The sequence below is a fragment of the Gekko japonicus genome, unplaced genomic scaffold (assembly GCF_001447785.1).
Source record: "Gekko japonicus isolate JY-2015 unplaced genomic scaffold, Gekko_japonicus_V1.1 scaffold102, whole genome shotgun sequence".
Lineage (NCBI taxonomy): Eukaryota > Metazoa > Chordata > Lepidosauria > Squamata > Gekkonidae > Gekko > Gekko japonicus.
Genome location: NW_015172006.1, coordinates 1411480 through 1432409, shown reverse-complemented (window position 1 = coordinate 1432409; position 20930 = coordinate 1411480). Strand labels below are relative to the sequence as shown.

The 20930-nt window shown below is 45.6% G+C and overlaps 1 protein-coding gene across 1 annotated transcript in view; it reads left to right on the top strand.

Annotated features, from left to right (window-relative positions):
• COL27A1 (collagen, type XXVII, alpha 1) overlaps nucleotides 1–20930 on the top strand; it is a 399797-nt gene that overhangs the window by 192870 nt on the left and 185997 nt on the right. Inside the window, exons 23-27 of the mRNA XM_015420171.1 lie at nucleotides 1694–1747; nucleotides 2090–2143; nucleotides 4976–5020; nucleotides 6317–6370; nucleotides 9000–9044. Of these exons, the coding sequence (XP_015275657.1) occupies nucleotides 1694–1747; nucleotides 2090–2143; nucleotides 4976–5020; nucleotides 6317–6370; nucleotides 9000–9044 (252 nt within the window). The remainder of the gene's footprint in view (nucleotides 1–1693; nucleotides 1748–2089; nucleotides 2144–4975; nucleotides 5021–6316; nucleotides 6371–8999; nucleotides 9045–20930) is intronic.

The following is a 20930-nucleotide window of genomic DNA, read 5'->3' as shown; positions in this document are numbered from 1 at the left end:
CTATGCTGAGGCCCCTCCCCTCCCCAAACCACGCCCTCTCCTGGCTCCACCCCCAAAGTCTCCAGGTATTTTCCAACCCAGACTTGGCAACCCTAGCGAAACGTCAGGTTCTACAATGCCAAGACCACGGCCACACAACCCAGAAAATCTACAGCAACTAATGAACTCCGGCCATGAAAGCCTTCAACAACATATTGAATTAATTATCGTCATGGCATTGTGAGTAGACTAGCCAGGAGATCCTAAGATCGTCTGGCAGACAGAATTTCTAGCTCCTTAGCGTCATGCACCACTAGGTGGCGAGCTAGACTTGTTTTTGAGGCAAGAGACGTTTCAGAGGTGGCTTGCCATTGAGCCTCTGTGTCATGACCTTGGTGTTCCTTGGAGGCCGCCCTTCCAAATACTAGCCAAGGCCAGCCCTGCTTAGCTTCTGAGATCTGACGGGATCGGGCTAGCCTCAGCGATCCAGGATAGGGCAGAACAAAATAAATAGCACGGATTAGCACAATTAGATAAGGTGCTATGCAATAGTGAAGTTTAAAAGACCACCACCACCCCTCCCGGGCAGCTTTACATCTCTCTCATTAGGATTTTGGGAGTGTGCAGAGCAACTCGTTGCCCTTGCTGTGTAGCTAAGGATCTTCTTGAAAGTCAAAATGTAGCTCACCAGGGTAAAAGATCTGAGTGGGTCCCTCCCTCTTTTCTACATCCTGGAACATTAATACACGTGACCTCCAGCATGGTGTTGTGGTTAAGAGTGGTGGACTCTAATCTGGAAACCTGGGCTTGATCCCCCACTCCTCCATGTGAAGCCTGCTGGGTGACCTTGGGCCAGTCCCAGTTCTCTCTCGGAGCTCTCTCAGCCCCACCTACCTCACAAGGTGTCTGTTGTGTGGAGAGGATAGGAAGGCGATTGTAAGCCGCTCTGAGACTCCTTAGGACAGAGAAGAGCAGGGTAGAAGAACCAACTCTGCTGCTGTCTGCTGTCTGAAGTGCTCTAGTCTACTCTGTTTTGTGTGAAGCCAAGCTTGGAAGAGGAATGAGATTCTGGGCTAAACCCTGGCATGCAGTGCCCTGGCACTTATAAAAATTCAAAACCGCTTTTGGATCTGTGCCAGAATTGCAGAGCACCGCAGCAGGGTTACCTGCAGCATCCTGTGGGGCCTTGATTGTTGCTCCTTCCTCACTAATCTTGGCTTTTGTTCTCCTCTCCTCTCCCCCTCATCACGGTCATCTCCTCTCCAAATGGCTGTGTTGGAAGGAATGGAGTACGACTTTCTCACATTCCTCATTGGCTCCACCAGGACCAAAAGGAGCACACACGAATTACTGTTCTGCTCCTACCAGAATTTTTTTTTTGGGGGGGGGATCACTCCAGAAGCTCCTGCAGCGTCGCAGGGGCCTCTGAGCAGACTGGGGTGGGTGCCTGGCAAAAGCCGCAGAGTGCGCTTCTCTTGCGCCCTGTTTCCACCAGAGTTGCCAAATGTTCACCCGCTGAACTGGGAGATGGATGCATCATTTCTAATTTGGACTGGCCATTCTTCCAAAGTGTGGGCTTTGGCAAATACCCAAGCACGCCAACCCCAGTGCTGGCCCCGTACAGCTGGCTGGTTCTCCAAACGCCTGGCGTTACGAAGTTTCTGCTGCAAGGCCTTGTCACTCAGTCTCCTCCTTTCTGTCCGATGTTCTTTAGGGCTTCCCAGGCGACATTGGCCCACCAGGACAAAATGGACCTGAAGGCATTAAGGTGAGCAGCACTGAGAGACCAGACGTTGCGTCGAGTGGGCAAGAGCCAGTGAAAACACAGAAACCAAGAAAGAAGGCCGGGAGGGAGGGAGGCGGCAGAGAGGAGAGAAAAACCCTGGAGATCCCTGTGGATACTTCTGGCCAAATTTCTGGTTTTAAGGATTTGTTTGTATTGAGATGCCTCCAAGAGCTGGAGTGGATTTTTTCCCCCTGCATTGGAGTTGACGTTGGATGCTATCCCATGGCAGCACGCACTGGCGAGCGATCCTTTCTCCATGCTTCGATGGGACCTTGATCGCTTGTGCATTTCTCTTGTTTCTGAACTTCTTCTCATCTCTTGTAGGGGAAGCCTGGAGCACGGGGATTACCTGGCCCTAGGGGACAAGTTGGCCAAGAGGTGAGAAATGAGGAGAAAATGGTAACTCTGCTTCTTCATGGGCTACTTCAAGATTCCCACCCTGCATGCCTTATACTGATCCTGTGTGTAAGAACGTAAGCAGAGCCCTGCAGTGTGTCATCTGCTCCAGCATCCTGCTTCCCACAGTGGCAAAAGAGATGCCTCCAGGGAAGCCCATACAGGCACCCAGGGGCCAAAGCCTTTCTGGTTCTGCCTCCCAGCAGCTGTTTTTCAGAGGTAAAGTGCTGCTAAACTTGGGAAGTTCTCTTTAGCCACTGCAGCTAAATAACCTCTGAGAGACCTCTTGTCTGCGAATTTGTCTAGTCCCCTTTTAAAACTGTTGGAGTCAATGGCCACTGGCACGTTTTTTTTTTGCAGTGAATTTAATTTTGCATACTGTGAAGAAGTACTGTCCTGTATCCTACTGCTCATCGATTTATTTGGATGATCCTGAATTCTGTCATTTTGAGGGGGGGGAGAGGAAAAACTTTTTTCTATGCATTCTGAATTTATAAACCTCTGTCTGAATTTATAAACCTCCTCCCCAGTGTCTTTTTACTAACCAAAAAGTCCCATACTCTTTAGCTGTTGTTCAAAGGGGAGGTGATCCAACTCATTGTTTTGATCCAGTAAAGGTAAAGGTAAAGGTTCCCTTGCTCGAAAGCCAGTTGAATCCGACTCTAGGGTTGCGGTGCTCATCTCCGTTTCAAAGCCGAAGCGCCAGTGCTGTCCGAAGACGTTTCCGTGGTCATGTGGCCGGCATGAGTAAACACCAAGGTGCACGGAACGCTGTTACCTTCCCACCAAAGTGGTACCTATTTATCTACTTGCAGTTTCTTCCTTTTGAACTGCTAGGTTGGCAGGAGCTGGAACTAGAGACGGGAGCTCACTCCGTCATGCGGCACCCCTGGGTCTCGAACTGCTGAACTACCGACCTTCCACAGCCTGCAGTTCAGCGTCTTAACCACTTGAGCCACCGCAGCTCCTTTTGATCCAATAACAACTACTATATTCCCAGTGCCAGCATCTCCCTAGAATCTCAGATAAAGCCCAGTTGTGCCAACTGAGAAATTTTAACTGGAGGATCTTTAACTCAGACATGCCTTCACAGTATTTTGTAGAGTCAAGGGTTTATGTATTCTTTGTCTGCAGTGCTATTAAAGAAGTGTGGAATCTGATTTCTTGGTACAAGATGTAGTCATTAGGTATTTCTAGCCCTTATGGCTCAAAGTTTTTTGTCTTCTGCTGAAAATCCAGAACACAGCCCCAGTGAACCTTTTGTCACCCTCTCCTTTTCTTTGCTTGTGGCACAGTGTGATACTTATTATGCCAGCAGAAACTTTCGTTTTGCATGCCACCAAGCAGTCTGTATTGGGTGGTGTGCAACTGATGCATGTTGGGTTGAGTGAGAGGATTGCCACAAGTAAGGCGTCGCCCTAGGGAAAGCAGAAAAGAAAGCCAGTATTCTGTAATGGTTATAGTGATGTCCAATGCCCCCTCTAAGCTGTGGAGTCTTGTGAGCAAAAATTCTACTCTGTGAGCTACTGGCATTAAAGTTGTGAGTGAGCAATTTGGCTACTGCATAAATTAGTTTGCTCTGGAGCCATCCTTCCTGAGCTAAGGCAAAAAATGTGTGAGCCGGAGGCTATAAACCTGTGAGTTAGCTCACACTAACTCAGCTTAGAGGGAACATTGGTGATACCCTAAGAGCTGGGAGACCATTCAGCCATAAAGTTTAGTGGGTTACCTATAGGCTGGTCTCCCTCTCTCCCTCTACCTCACAAGCTTGAGAGTAAAATGAGAAAGTGGTATGCATATATGCTGCCCTTAGCTCCTTAGAGAAAGAGCAGGATAAAAACATAGTGGAAACCTTGATAATCTGTTTAACTGAACCCCAGTGCTTTTAAGGGTTTCTGGATGATATTTCAGTGCCTGGAATGATTCTAAATAGTTCTTTTTATTCTTGGTCAGTTACCCAGCTTTTTACCCTCTGTTCTGTGGTCTTCCTTTAAGTTCAGTTATACTTGAACAGCTGCCAGTTTGGCTCAAGTCCTGCTTGCTAGTTACAAGCAGGGAGCTGTTCAGATGTATCCAAATATTTGGATGCATCCCATTTGCATGATTACACTATTTTCTCAAACTATTAGAATTTCTCACTGCTGCCATTCCCACCAGTTGTCTGCTGCTGACACTGATTTTTTTTTAAAAAAATGACACATAGTAAATGGGAGGGATTCAGTTTGAGAGTTTTGAGGTGAGACTTACTGCTTGGTTTTTTTGTGTACCTTGGGTGGCTGCCTGTGAATCTAACGACTCATAGTTAGTTCTCGAAATCATTTCTCAAACAGATATCACTAGTTATACAGGTGCAATGCACCTAATGTTGATCATTTAAATGATGCATCTAACAATACAAGTGTAAAGAGGGGATGAATTGCAAGTGATTCCTTCTTTATTCAAGCTGTCCCATTTAATTACCATGGTAGTGGGGAGGTACTGCCTCTTCTTCAGTAATGATTTAGTTCTTGAACTTGGCAAAACGCAGTCACAAGCTGCAATGACAAAGCGACTACCTGAACAATTGTGAAGCTGACCAACATGACACTGTGTTTACAACAAATTTCATGAGGAAATATCAATCAGGAGCTTGCCTTTTCATAAGTGAGGGAGTTCAGTTTGGTATGTTTTGCCTGGTGAACATGTTTGCTGTGAAGTTCTCAGTATGCCTATTTAGGATCCCATTGCCTCAGACAATAGTTGCCTTATTTCCTTGCTTCTCTATATCTAGTCTCTGCAGCTCACTCTAACATTCAGGTTCTGTGTGCTCCTCAGGGTGATGAAGGGCCTGTAGGACCACCTGGAATTCCAGGGCTGGAGGTAAGATATGGGTTTGTGGGCACTGCAGCTCCTTCGGATGGTGCATTTGGGAAAGCACAGCGATCCAAACTTCCCTCCCCTTCTTGGTTTGCTGCTGACTATGACTACTGTCTTTAGGGCTCTGATTTAGTTTGGATAACTCACCTCACCCCCAGCTCTTCAGCTGTCACGACAAGCCAAGTCACAATTTTGTCTTTTAAAAATCAAAAGAGTCCTCCCCGGTGCCATTGGCTACAGGGTCTTGTCTAGAGAGCCTGTTGTGAAACTTCACTGGCTGTCAGGAATGTGTCGCTAAGTTGAATTTTTTTAAAAAAAATAAATCTGTCTTTTATTAATTTTAATAGAAAATGTCAACCAATAAAAAGGAGCTTGAAGCAGCTGCCTTTCCCAATTTTTGCCATGCCCATTTAATTCTCTAGCCTCCCCCTCTACTTTTCTTCCACATTGTTCTTACAGTTTTAAAGTTCCTATCTGTTCAGGATTTTGGATCTGGATTATGAATCCTTTATGCCTTTCAGGCACACGCTCCCATCCGTGCCTCTATAACACCACACACAGACATAGACGCACACAAAAGCTGGTGTGCTGACTTCATGTTTGGGAAGCGTTTCCATTTGATTTTCCATGTGTTAATTAACGTCTTGAAGTAGAACATGTGGAAGATCTCAGTGGCTACTTCCATCAGCAGAAAACCAAAATGCACCTTGTCATTCACCAGGAGAGGTTATGGTTTGGTGGCAGAGCATCTGCTTTGCGTGCAGAAGGTCCCAGTTTAAAAGGATTGCAGGGAGCAGACCTTTCTCTGAGGATTGCTGTCAGTCAAAGTAAGCTCTCCTGAGCTAGGATGGATCAATGGACTTGGTATAAGGCAGCTTCATATGTTCACTTTCCCCTTGTCACAGAAGTAATTGCTGCAGACTTTTGCATGTGTCCCCTTCAGACATCAAATCGCTCACATGAGTAACAAATTCGTGGCAGGCAATTAGTTGGCTGCAGTAAAGTGTAGATGTTTTCTTCAGCCAGCTAAATGCCTTCAGCAAATGGATCACACATATGGTGTGCTCTGAAGTAGAGTAACAATGCTCTCTCTGAAGTGGACATCAGCAGGGGCCTCCTGAGGGTCATTTTGATCATCTTGGTCTTCTACTGACACCACCACCTTGAATTTCCGTACACAAGTTGAGGCAGCTGCAGAGACGGTCAGTGTCTGTAATGATTTCTGTACCTTTCCCCCTTAACTTTAGTTTGGTCTTCCAGTTATTAGTCTTTCTGCCTGTGTGTTTGTGACTTTTTCAGGGTCCACTTGGCAGGAAGGGCTTTCCGGGAAAACCAGGTCCTGATGGCTTAAAGGTAAAAACAGGAAGTCATGTTTGACTTGAAATACAAGCTTGGAGGGGGGAGTAATGGGATGTTAAAATCCAGGGGATTCTGTTGCTTCAGGTTAACATGCCGTGGATCTAAAGCCTTTGCTTCCACCAACAATTTTTTTGCTCTCCTTTCTGCTTCTTTGCTCTGGAAATTCCGTCTCAGTGTGGTTTCTGTGATAGAAAGAATGATGGCGCATATTTTTTGAAACCACAGAGTTTTATTATTAACCAGCATGGTCCTCCTTTGAAATCTCCCCCCCCCCCCCCCTGTTTTTCTCTCTCCTCTCTGAGTTTCTGTCCCAAAACGGCAACAGCCACTCATCTCTCCCTGCTGTCGTCTAATTGGATGCAGGAGAGTTCCAGGGCATGTTTCCCTCCCTCCCCATTCTTCTCAGAGATAAAAATGCAGCTCTTGAAATCCACAAAGGAGGAGCCAGTCCTAGCAGACCATCTGTAATCATGCCATGCAGCCTCTGAGAGAACACAGCTGTTGTTGCCCCAAGACCTCCCCCCCCCCCACATCCTGTGTTAATGTTTGTGCTAATTGGATGCTCTGTTAAGTCTGAATCTTCCGTGTCCTTTGCCCCTTATGCTTGCTGGCTTGCAGCTAGCTTACATTCCTTCTACTCTTCAGCAGGTCAGTCAGTACGCGCAGGGTGCTAGGAGCTGTACAAGATATAAAATTGATGTTTCTTCTGTCCCAGAAGACCTATAATTTGCTACAAATTGTGGCTGTCTTGTGCCTCTGTTGAGCTATCACACCAGACCATGGTTTTGGTGTTCCCTCTAAGCTGAGTTAGTGTGAGGTAGCTCACAGATTTTTAGCCTCCAGCTCACAGACTTTTGTCTTAGCTCAGGAAGGATGGCTCCGGAGCAAACTGATTTATGCAGCAGCCAACTCATTCGCTCACAACTTTAATGCCAGTAGCTCAGAAAGTAGAATTTTTGCTCACAAGACTCCACAGCTTAGAGGGAGCTTTACACCAGACCATGGTTTTGACGTGGTGTCCAAAAGGGCAAACCGTGATTTGTGGTTGACCAGCAAAGCAGAACTGGGAACCATGGTTTGAAGTGGTTTGCTATTACTTGGAGATGGTTACTGAATCGACCAAATTATGATTTGGAATTGGCTAGCAGACAATTGACTGGCAGACAATAACAAAAGGGCGAACCATGGTTTGCAGTTGACCAACAAAGCTGAACTGGGAACCATGGTTTGAAGTGGTTTGCTATTGCTTGGAGATGGTTACTGAATTGACCAAATTATGATTTGGAATTGGCTGGCAGACAACAATCAGAAATCACACAAATTGGAAAACTATGGCTTATGTAAACTCTGGTTTGGCAGGATGTCTGAACGGACAACCATAATTACCCATTGTTCTGTCTGTGGAGGCTACTGCAAACAGAAGAAGAAAAGCAAGCACATGGCTCTAAAACCAGGATTTGTTTGTACATTTGTAAACTGTAAGCTTGATTTGGATCGTGATTTGGATCCATTCAAATCCTTATTTGGCATTATGGCTTCGGCTGGACTTACTCATGTGTGTATATTGTATGCCTTGTGAAGTGCTATAATATTTGAAGAGGAGATCTTGAACCCATGGTGCCACATTTGGCATTCACAAAAGGATGTAGTTCTCTAGAAAATGTCCACCAGAGGTTTGTAGATGTGCATACCATGTGGACATACAGTAAACATGGAAGAAATGGATTTGCCATGTGAAGTGGCCCCAGGGCAACGCTGATTGTGTAGAAAAGTTGGTACCTTTGCAAACAATACCCCCAGGAGGAGCGCCTCTGCGGTTGAAGAAAAATAACTTACTGCAACTAGTAATTACCTTCAGTCTATTTAGGGAAGGGGATGAGTTTAACCCTTAATTGGCATACATAAAATGGCTTTGATCCATTGTCCTTTCTTAGAAAGAAGTCAAACCTTGAGAATAAGAAATCCAACTTTGAATTTGATCAGACCAGTCCTATGCTGTGATACTAAAGGCAAGTTGTATGTGAAACAGGAATAATCAAGACTTCCTTTGCACACTTATCTTGAGTGCAGAAACAAAATTTCACAGTATTGAGGAATCTGCTCTTGATGCTCCCTCTATGCTGTGGAATCTTGTGAGCAAAAATTCTACTTTGTGAGCTGCTGGCGTTAAAGTTGTGCGTGAGCTATTTGGCTGCTGCATAAATTAGTTTGCTCTGGAGCCATCCTTCCTGAGCTAAGACAAAAATGTGTGAGCTGACGGCTAAAAAAACTGTGAGCTAGGTCACACTAACTCAGATTAGAGGGAACACACAACACTAGCGAGGAACTTGCCCAGGATCACAGGACAGGGATCAGGTAGGAAATCCATCCTCCAAAATCTCCCACTCCAGGGTACTGTAAGCCCCTGGGATCATATGCAGACGTTATCAAGCCATTATTTGTGTGTGTGGGGGGGATCTTTTGGGTAATCTACAAAGCCATATCTTTCCTTGTGCCTGGGAAGTCCCCTGAGCGTCTTGTCTGTGGGTGGTCTGGTTTTTCTGCTTTCATGATCAGGATAGGTGGTGCCTTCTTTCCTATTGGACATAGTGATGTTCTGTTATCATTCTCCATCTCCATTCAGGGTGAACCAGGGAATCCAGGACGGCCAGGAAAAGTTGGTGATCAGGTAAATAACTTTGGTTTCATTTGCTCAGTTCTTTGTCTCTTCCTAGTATGCTTATTTTCCAGCAGTGGGCTGTCGTTTGTGCCAAAAATTGCTTTGGGTAATGTGTTCCTAGCTGTCAGTGGAATTTAAAATGCTGCCATTGTTTTCCTTATTATTTTCCTTATTAAAATGCTGTCATTATTTTCCTTATTATTCTCATGTATTTGATTTAAAAAGTCAGCTTCCTGCCTTTCTTTTGTGGCTAGCAAAGCACTGATCAATAAATCCAAAGTCCAATAAATCAATGTTATATAAACAACTCATCCTTCAAATCACTATAAATGACAATTTACAACAGCCCAATAAAACATCTTATTATATAAAGAAGCCAGCCATTTTTTTAAAAAAAAACCTCTTATAACCTAGATCATTAATCAAAAGCTAGTTGAAGGAATTTTCAGCTTGTATGAAAATGTTGGTGTGTAAGCTCATATGGAAGGAGCCAGTTAGAACAGTGTGATACTTGATACGTGTAGAGAGCAAATTATATTAAGACGACAAAACTGATGATGCAATGCGAACCCCAGTAGAAGGTGTATGCACAACCAGAGTAGGGATGGGCATGAACCTCGTGATGAAAATAGCTGGTTTGTGGTTCGTAAACTGAGGTTCATGCCCATTCCTAGTCCACAACCCTCCCACGACCCTGCACATGGTTCTTGAAAGGTTGTGGGATTCATAGTGAGAAGTGGAGGAGGGAGTGAGAGGGATTGTTGAAATGGCTTGCATCCAGCAGCTGTTAGGCTGAAACAGATGCAAGCCATTTCAACAATCCCTTTCACTCCCCTCCCCACTTCCAAGGGTTCCCCGTTTAAATGGCTTTTACAAGTGGGTGCCGCCAGGGGTCATTTCATAGAAAAAGAGGTGCATGAGCTCATTAGCATAACTTATTTGCATATGCCACACCCCCTGACATCACCGGAAGCATGACTGTTTTGGATTGCTAGCTATTGGGGGGGCGGGGCATGCAGATCTGCTCTCACAGAGGAGGGAAAGCTTGTACCTGAATTAAACCTGGTCTTAAAGGTGCCACTGGACTGTTTTGGATTGCTAGCTATGGGGGGGGGGAGACGCGCAGATCTGCCCTCACAGAGGAGGGAGAGCTTGTACCTGAAGGCGGGCCAGGGGGGCTCTGCAACTTACCTGGCTGCTTCTTGCTCCTCGTGGCCCGACTGAAGACTGCTGAGAGCAGGGGGCGGGGCTTGTTGCATGTGCCCGCCCCCTGGGCTCCTTACTGCTGGAGCTCCACTCCTGTGCACTCTCGCAGGAAATGACCCCTGGGTGCCACACATGAGTGAAGTCCAAGCAGCAAGTTCACCTCTTCTGGGTGAACTCGTTGCTTGGACTTCACTTGCATGTGACACCACTTGCAAAAGGTATTTAAAGGGAACACAAGCAGAAAGGAGGGAGGGAAGACCTCCCTATAGCATCACAAACCTTACAAAACAAACTGGTTTATTAAATGGGGAGGTTGGTGAAGGTTTGTAGTTTGTGTGACACCACAAAACACGAACTGGGACAAACATTATCCTGGTTCATGCCCATCCGTAATCCAGAGCCTTAACTAACAGAATTTCAGGCTGTTGGAGATACAGCAGCACCAGAGGAACCATCAAAAGTTTGAAGAGGCAACTGGATATTCCTTATTGGTACACTGTTTGTAACTTGAGAACAGAACTGGAACTGGAATTCACCCAGTAAGCTCTGTTCATCACTAGTGATTCATCATCATCATCATCATCATCTCTACACTTTTTGATCAAATGATCTCTAAGGCAGTTTATGATAGATTAAAGCAATGCAAGAGACATGGCTTCGAATGGAATATGTCCTTATGGCTTCCAGTGAACACAGGGGAAATAGATTTGAGCTAGGCATGTGCATTTTTTCCAGCTATTTTTTTATTTGAGTCTGTTGTACCTGAAAAAAATACGGGATTCCTGAAAAGTCCCAGATCCCAGTACTGATACAATATTTGGATCTGGAAGTTTTTGGAAATCCCAATTTTTTTTCCTGGTCCGGTAGACCCAATAAAAAAAATAATGCACACCCAAAGCTGAGCCAGCGAGGAGCAGTCTGCTCCCCGCTGGCACAGCTAATCTCTGGGCTGGCTTCTCATGCAGCCCCATTTAAACAGGGCTGCACGAGAAGCCAGCCCAAAGTTGAGCCGGTGGGGAACTCTGCTCCCTGCCAGCACAGCTGATTCTCGAGCTGTCTTCTGCAGTCCCTTTAAACTTTAAAAGGATTGCAGTAGAAGCCCGACAAACAGCTCAGGGGTGGGAGTGATCTACTCCAGCCCCTTTGTTGTTGTTTTTTATCTACTCAGTAATTTCTGAATATATTTGGGATTTAAGGGGGGGGATTTTTTCACTAGTTTTCCTGAAAAATCCCAGATACCTTTGAGATGCTGAAATATACCCTAAAATACCAATAGGGTATTTTTGGGTATATTTTTGGCTTGGGTAGATCTGAATGTGCACCCCTACCTTGGGCCACATTGTCTCCTAGAATGTTTTCAGGCTGAAATCAAAGTTCTGCCGTTGGCTGTTAAAGTTACAAACATTGCATGTTAAAGCTATCCTTTAATAGCTGAGCCCAATAGGATATAGTTTGTCATGATTTCAACATTTTGTTTAAAATAATGATATAACTCTGTGGAAGGTAATCAGACAGGAAATTGAAAAGACCCCTCCTTGGCTTTCAGATATGTGGTTTCCTTAGTCATGAATTGGGACCTTGTTTTGTATGAGGGATTGAAATACTGGCAAAACATTACATTGAAATTAGGTAACATACGGTAAAATCTGGTGGACAAGAGCTATACAGGGCTCTTTTTGTAGAAAAAGCCCATCAGGAACTCATTAGCATAATAGGCCACACCGAACAGCAGAAACTGATTAGTATACTAGGCCACACCCCTGGCAGTGCAGATCTGCCCTCACAGAGGAGGGAGAGCTTGTACCTGAATAAACCTTGATCTTAAACTTTACTCTTTTGGATTGCTAGCTATGGGGGGGATACGCAGATCTGTGCAGAAAGAAAGAAAGAAAGAAAGAAAGAAAGAGAAAGAAAGAAAGAAAAAGAAGGAAAAAGGGAGAGAAGGAAAGAAGGAGGGAAGGAGGGAAAGAAAGAAAAGAAGGAGGGAAAGGGAAAGAAAGAAAAAAGGAAGAGAAGGAAAGAAGGAGGAAAAGAGGGATAAGGAGAGAAGGAAATAAGGAGAGAAAGAAGGAGAGAAAGAAAGAGAGAAGGGGAAAAGGGAGAGAGAGAAGAGGGAGGGAAAGAAAAAGAGAGAAAGAGAAGGAAAGGAGGGAAAGAAAGAGAGAAGGAAAAAAGGTGGGAAAGAGGAAAAGAAAGAGAGAGAGAGAAGGAAAGAAAAAAAAAGGAAAGAAAGAGAAAGGGAGAGAAGGAAAGAAGCCCCAACACCTGCAGCCACCCCTTTCCTTTCTCTCTTGAGAAAGAGGAGGGAGGGGGGTGGCTGTGGGCCCCGTGCCCTATCTCTGCTCAGGGCGTGGTGGCGGCGGGGCCTTAATCGGGGGGCCCTTTCAAGCTGGCTCCCTGCACTTAAAGGGACTCCCTTTAAATGCAGGGAGCCGGCTTGAAAGGCCCCCGCACGCCCGATCTCCAGAGACCGGGCACGCGAGGCCTTCCAGCTCCCTGCACTTAAAAGGACTCCCTTCGCTGGCCACCCCCCCCCCGCACCAGCAAGGCCCCGGGCACCCTGAGCAGGCAGGCTGGGGAAACTCACCTTGCTTCGTTTTGCTCCGGCAGCCCAACTGAGGGCCACAGGGAGCAGGGGGTGTGGCCAAGCCGGAACGCAGCCGGAACACCGTTCCAATGCGTTTCGGCCCAAAAACAGCCCTGCGTTAAGATATTCCTGATAGTACATGGGAGGGGGATTTATGGATACATTTAGGTATTTCTGGCCTGCTTGTCTTTAAGAGAGAGTCACGGTATAAGACTCTGTATCAATGGTATTTGTCTTGGTAGAGATTAAGTAGGATGTTTAACACCCATATTCATGTATGTTGGGAATGTTGGATGGGATGTGTAGAGTTGAATATATGTGAATCTGCAAAGAGGCTGGATTTGAGTCCAGTAACACCTTAGAGGCTAACAAGATTTTCAGCATATGAGTTTTTGAGAGTCAAAACTCCCTTTATCAGATACAAGTAGGAATGGAGATCCTGGAGCCTTTATATCCCAGTCAGAAGATGGCAGAGGTGTTGCAAAGAAGGGAGTCAGGATGCAAAGACAGAATGCAAATTGTGATCAGCTTGATTGGAGCAGGGGAGAAATGCTCAGGGACAGAAAATTAGCATCTGTAGTAAGATAAGAATCCTATGTCCCTATTCAGCCGGTTTGAGGGACGGCTGTTCTGAATTTGTGAATGAACTCAGATTCAACAATCTTGTGTTGCAATCTCCCCTTGAAACTTCTCTGTTTGAGGACTGCCACTCTTAAATCAGCAACTGAATATCCTGGAAGATTAAAATGTTCTCCCACTGTTTTTTGAATGTTGTGATTTTTGATGTTAGATATATGTCCATTTATTCTTTTACATAGGGAATGCCCTATTTGTCCAATGTAGAGAGTTGAATTGCACTGATGACACTTTATGTTGGAAGATGAGAAGCATAATCTTATTTAGTAAGAGGCATAATCTTATTTAGTTATTCATGTTATAAATCAGGTAAGAGAAATTCAGTTTGACATAGTTATGTTTATTTTAAATGACATACTGTCACCTGGAAATTAGGCTTTTAATGCTGAGTATACTGATTGCAGCAAAGGTTGCCTGAGCGTGGCTTTGGAAGAAAATTGCTTCTCCTCAGTCAACATGGTTAGTAAAAATGATGAACTGATTAGCAATGCACTTAATGGGGACTTTCACAGATGCCTTCTCAGTGACTTCCCCTAAACTCTGGAACTCCTTCCTCCAGGATTTTGGGTTGGGGTGGGGCTCTATCTTAGTGGCAGAGCATCTGCTTTGTGTACAGGAGGTCCCACACCAAGCCCCAGCTGTAGAAGACTACAGCCTTCTCACCCAATGAAGCTGGCAAAGGTTGCTCACCTGTATTAAAAAATCCCAGCATTGATATTGCACTGAACATGGGAGAGGCCATAGTTGAAAGACAGAACATCTGCTTTGCATGTTTGAGGTTCCAGATTCATTCCTTTAATCTCCAGTTAAAGGATCTCAGATTGTACATGTTGGGAAAGACTCTGGCTGGAATCCTGGAGAGTAACTTATGAAAGCAGTGAACTAGATGATCCGACATAGTCTAAGGCTGCTTCATGTGTTCATAACAAAATGGCCAAGTATATGTACATCTGAAACAGAGGGTGTGTATCTCAGTGGACTTAAGCTCTGTAACATTTAAAAGGATCTGGAAATACCTTTGTCTTCCTGAGTCCTTGAAGTTTTTTTCCTAGTCAGAATAGATAATATTGAGGTAATTAGATCAGAGGTGTTGACAGTTGAAATAATTTGTTACGAGGGTTGGATCTGACATAAATTTCACTTCGTTGGGCTGGGCCATGTGTGCCATAAAATGTAACATGTTTGGATTAGGTGTGATATGTAAAGGGGTAGTAAGCATGGAGATATCAGCACTGGTAATGAGACAGGAAACCAAGGTCTCAATGTGCCCCAGAAGTCCAGGAGGTTGCAAAGAATAAATGGAAATGTATAAAGAAGTGAGCAGCGACTCACAAAAACTCATACCCAACCACAAATGTTGTTAGTCTCTAAGGTTCTACTGGACTCTTATTCTTTCTACTGCTATTGGAAACCACAACATTCAAAAACCAGTGGGGGAACATTTTAACATTCAGTTTCAAAGGGAAATTAGAAAGAAAGACTGCTGAATTGCAACTGATAATGAAGCTCAAGACAATGCATCCTCCTGGACTGAATTGAGACCTGGGTTTCTTCTCTCATTACCAATGCCTGCTATTGTAATTTGGCATCTGAAATGACTTCACTCTACAAGACATAAGGACAGATGGACTTACATTCCGGCTGTATCTGAAGAAGTGAGCAGTGACTCATGAAAGCTCATGCCCTGCCACAAATTTTCGTAGTTGTTAAGGTACTACTGGACTCTTGTTCCCTTCCACTAATAAAGATTGCAATTTGTGCTGTTAGGTTTCTTTCCCCCCGCTGTGTTTTAGAAATGGAAAGGGGGATCTCTCTCTCTCGTTCTCTCTGACTCTTTCACTCCCTCTCCCTCTCTCTGAAGAAGTGTATGGGCACACAAAAGGTTTATACTTAGAATAAAATTTTGTTGAAGGTGCCACAGGACTCCCTCCCTCCCTCCCTCCCTCCCAACTGGACAATGTGCTATTGAACTTTTGCCTGACTGTAAATTACCTAAAGGTAAAATCTATGCGATGGGGCCGGCTGAGAAAGTTGAACTGCGGAACTTTATTGATAAAAACCTAGCCCGAGGTTTCATTCGCCCGGCTTCCTCCCCTTTCGCCGCGCCTGTACTTTTCCGAAAGAAGAAAGACGGGGGGCTTAGATTGTGCACTGATTATAGGGGTCTGAACGCTGTTTCTTTGTCCAATGCCTACCCCCTCCCGCTAATCAAGGACTTGGTAGCTGAGGCCACCAAGGGCAAAATCTTCTCGAAACTTGACCTCCGAGATGCATATTTCCGTGTGCGCATTCGGGAGGGGGATGAAAGTAAGACTGCATTTAATACCCCTTTGGGGCAGTTTGAGTACCTCGTTATGCCCTTCGGGCTTCAAGGGGCTCCGGGGGTCTTCATGAACCTAATCAATGAGGTCCTACATGAGTTCTTGTTCAAAGGAGTGGTCCTTTACCTTGATGATGTGTTGCTGTACTCTCAGGACCTCCCGTCGCATATTAAATTGGTGCGCCAGGTCCTTAAGCGACTTTATGAACACCACCTGTTTGCAAAGCTGTCAAAATGTGAATTCCACAAGACATGCATTGACTTTTTGGGTTATCGCATCTCTGGGGGGAAGGTGGAAATGGACCCTGCTAAAATACAGGCTGTACTTGACTGGGAACCCCCCAGGACCCGCAAACAATTGCAAATGTTCCTCGGATTCGCCAATTTTTATAGAAATTTCATCCAGAATTTCGCTCAAATTGCCCTTCCCCTGACTGATTTGCTAAAGACCAAGGGGAAGGGGTTTGATGCTACGAAACCAGGCGCCCCGCTTAAATGGTCCCCTGCTTGCGCAGAGGCTTTTGAGAAACTTAAACTGATGTTCACCTCTGAGCCAGTGCTGGCGCGCCCTGATGAAACTAAAAAATTCATTGTCCAAACTGATGCCTCGGATGTGGCAATGGGGGCCGCTATTTTGCAAGAAGGGGAAGATGGTCGTTTACACCCCCTCGCATTTGTGTCTAAAAAGTTTTCTGACGCTGAACGAAACTGGGGGATTTGGGAGAAGGAGGCGTCAGCGATCCGGCTGGCTCTCTCCACTTGGAGGCAGTGGTTGGAGGGGGCGCAACTGCCATTTGAAGTCTGGACTGACCATAAGAATTTGGAGATGCTGAAATCCCCCCGTTCTCTCAACGCTAAACAACTTCGTTGGGCGGACTTCTTTGCTAAGTTTCGATTCACTCTTCGTCATTTCCCTGGGACGGCTAATTCCCTGGCTGACGCGCTCTCACGCCTCCCACAACATGACAGTCAGCGTGAAATCATCATGGACTCTGTTTTTTCCCCCTCCCACCTGGGGGGGGCTGTGGTCACCCGTGCGCAAGCGCGCTCGATTCCGCGCTCTGATGAAACTTCGCCTTCCCTTTTCCCTGGGGGGGGGGGGGCTGGGTCCAGAAATATATGTCTGCTTTTACTGCTGATGATGATGCCTCCCTGAAAGCGTTGCCAGATTGTGTCCGTAGCCCTGAAGGTCTGATTTATTCTGGAGACAAACTGTATGTGCCTATTTCAATGAGGAGGGAGGTGATGGAGTCTGCTCACGGTTCGAAACTGGCAGGGCATTGGAGTTTTGTTAAATCTCTGCAACTCATCCGCAGACAGTTCTGGTGGCCACAGATGCGCAAAGACCTCTTGACTTTTGTTCGGTCCTGCCAAACCTGTGCCTTGACTAAACCCAGAGTGGGCAAGCCTCCTGGTCTTCTGCAGCCACTCCCTACCCCATCGAGACCGTGGGAAGTGGTGTCCATGGACTTTATTACTGACCTCCCTGCGAGCAAAGGGAACACTGTTATTTGGGTGGTTGTTGATTTATTTTCTAAGCAAGCTCATTTTGTGCCTTTTCCTTCCTTGCCTACAGCTCAGAGGTTGGCGAAATCGTTTATGTCTCACGTGGTGAAAATTCATCAATTACCTGCTAAATTAATTTCTGACAGGGGGACCCAATTTGTTTCTAAGTTTTGGAGGGAACTTCTTTCCATTTTAGGGGTGGAACAAGGGCTCAGCAGCGCGTATCATCCTGAGACTGACGGACAAACAGAACGAGTTAATCAGACCCTGGAGCAATATCTTCGTTGTTTTACTAATTATCAACAGAATGATTGGTGTGAATTGTTGCCTCTTGCTGAATATTGTTATAACAATACTGTCCATAGCTCCACGGGCATGTCTCCTTATAAAGCTGTCTCTGGTTACGACAGCCCCCCCTCCCTTTCCTGGAGGGGATGGGCCAACGTCCTGTGGGGGATGCTGATACATGGTGTATGTCCTTGCAAAATGCATGGCCTCTGCTATGCCAAACGCTTGACGCAGCCAAGGCTGCTTACAAGACCCAGGCAGACAAGGGTAGGGTGGTGGGGTTTGATCTGAAACCTGGGGATCTTGTGTATGTCTCGACCAAGAACATTAAGATGCTGCGGCCTAGCAGGAAATTGGGGTGGAAGTTCATTGGTCCATTCAAAGTGCGTAAAGTCATAAATGATGTGGCGGTTGATGTTGTTTTGCCTAAGAATTTACGTGCTCTGCATTCTGTTTTTCACATGAGCCTGTTGAAGAAGGATCCTGGCCCGTCTCCCTGGAGACCAGCAGTTACTCCTCCTCCACCTGTCATTTTGGAAGGGGATGAACATTTTGAGATCGCTGATATCCTTGATTGTAAAGTGAAACGTGGTAAACTCTGGTACCTTATCGAATGGGTTGATTTCGGTCCCCAGCACCGCGAATGGGTGGAAGAAGGGGATATTCGGGCCCCTTACCTGATCCGTAGTTTCCACAAGAGGTTCCCGGACAAACCGGGAGGTCTCCCGCCCAGCCCGGGAGATCTCCCGCCCGACCCGGGAGGTGTGTTTTAGATGTATTTTAAGGGGGGCAGTATGTCAGCAAGCTGCCATTCTGTTTTCTGTGACCTCTGTGTACATATCTTTACCCTGTTGCACCCGGTTTGTTTCTACTATCCTGCTTCTGTGCTGGAATGCATAAGATAACTACTGGTGGATGTGTGGGGGAGAAGATGCTGTAATGCTTGCCTATTGCTATCTCATGAGAACTGCACCTGTGTTTTGTCTGATGTTCTGCCTGGTTCCCATGGACTGGGCGCACAACCGTTTCATTAGCCCGCCAGCGGGAATATTATTCATTGGATGTGTATCTGTTTGAATTTCCTTTATTATGCTCACCCTACCTGTGTATCCCCAGTTCTAACAAAGAACGTGTTTGAGTATGTCTTCAACGCTTTGAAATAAATTTTGCTTTTCTTGAAAACGTGGATTTATTCTCGATGCTTGGGGATCCAACAACACCGTGTGTTAGAACTGAAAAGGGGGAATCTCTCTTTCTCTCTGTCTCTGTCTCTCTCTCCTCTCCCTCCCAGCTTCTGAAGAAGTCTGCTTGCACATGAAAGTTTATACCTGGAAGAAAACTTTGTTGGTCTTAAAGGTGTCTCTCTCTGGCTCTGGCTCTTTCCCACCCCCTCTCTTCCTCCCCAAAGGGGGAGGGGGAGGAGCCTTCAGCCAATGGAGGGAAGGGAGGCTTGGCTTTCTTTCTCTCCTCTGAGAAGCAGGAAGCAGGAGAGGAGAGAGCTAGGCAAAAGAGAGCTGCAATGTAGGAAGCAGACAAGAACCAATTGCTTGTGGGCTAGATAGGAGCCCAGCAGGGGCTCGTTTGGGCCCGTGGGCTGTATGTTTGACACCCCTGAGTTAGATTAACTGTCTGATTCAGCACAAGCCGGTGTCATATATTTATAAACTAACTTTGATTTTCCCACCTTGAACTAAAAGCCTGCGTCAAGCCCTGTGCAATATGTCTCCAAGAAATGAATAAATTAAGCCCAGCAAGTGTAATTTCTTTTTGCCCTCTGGAAATAAAGGACCTTTCAGATTCAGTCAGGGTATAGCTCTTACACCCCTTGGAAATCAGATCCCCCTGTGCAAATGTCCCATGATAATTACTTTATGGGAATCATTGTGATAAACTGTACTGGATTCCAGGTTGTTTCCCCCCCCCCTTGAGGAACACGTTGGAACAGAGTTCCGGAACCTCTTCAACAAAATTCTTTTTAAAATGTTTAAAAGTTCATGAGTTTTCAGTATACAGATTGAAAACTTCATTTTCCTCTTGAGAGTTCCGGCACCTCTTTCCCAAAAAATATGCCCTGCTGGATTGTAATATTGAGCAATGTTTTAGTGGAGAAATGTGGCGGGCAGGAGGAAGGCTTTCTTCCTTATTGGCTTGAGGTGGAATCACAGACGGAACAAGAAACAAATGCACGTCTTCTTCATGTCCGCATGGAGCTATCAAATCCCCCAAGCGTTTTGCAGCTTTGGAGCTCGCAACACGTTTTCCTCATTCCCATGTGACCACATGGAACAGGCTGTGGTGGTTTTGGCGAGACCAGCTGTGGGCTGCACAGCTATTGGTTGAGGGCTCTATGGTCTGTCCAGGGAAGCCACTGTGTGCTTGGTGATGGAGTTCTGTTTGGTTAGTTTTTGCTTTTAATCTGTTTTATTTTCCTCTTCTTCTTTCTCTGTGGTTCCGTCTCTTGTTCTTCTACATCCCTCTCTGGAGACTGGATATTTTTGGCTGGAATGGAAGAAACAAAGTACAGTTTTGTGAGGTTTTCCTTGTCAGTCTGAGAATTCTGCTTGGCTTTTGTACTCTTGCCTCTTTCTTTCTGCTGTGATGGGAATAGTATTTCTAATCACATCAGTCATTTGCTAAAGATTGGAGGTCAGTCTCACATGTTTACTTTTAAAATCAGGGGCCCTCCAGCAGAGGCCTTACTTTGCATACAGGGGTTTCAGTCCCCAATGTTCTCCAGTTAAAAGGAGCTGAGGAAGCAGGTTTTTCTTCCCCTGACACCCCAGATAATTTTTGCCTGTCTAAGAAAACACTGCTGAGCTTCTGTACTTATTCAAAGGGAAGATGATCCTGAATCTATGAACTCCTTACAAAAATATGCACACAAAGGTTTATTATTAATATTTGTTGTTGTTCAGTCGCACAGTCGAGTCCGACTCTTCACGACCCCGTGGACCAGCTCCCGCCAGGCCTTCCGGTCTTCCGCCGTCCTCTGAAGTTGGCTCAATTTCATGTTCGTTGCATCTATGACACTGTCTAACCATCTCATCCTTTGCCATCCCCGTCTTCTTTGACCTTCAATCTTTCCCAGCATCAGGGTCTTCTCCAGTGAGTGCTCCCTTCTCATTTGGGGGCCAAAGTATTTATTTATTTATTTATTAATTAATCAGATTTATATCCCGCCCTCCCCCGTAGGGCTCAGGGCGGCTTACAGGGCAAGAAATCTTGCAGATAAAAACATACTATTCCAATAATTAAAACATATTATACAATTTAAAACCAATACAATTACAATTAAGGTGCTCGATGATCTTCAGTTCCAACCCCCTCCAAAAAAGATGACGGACCACGTCCC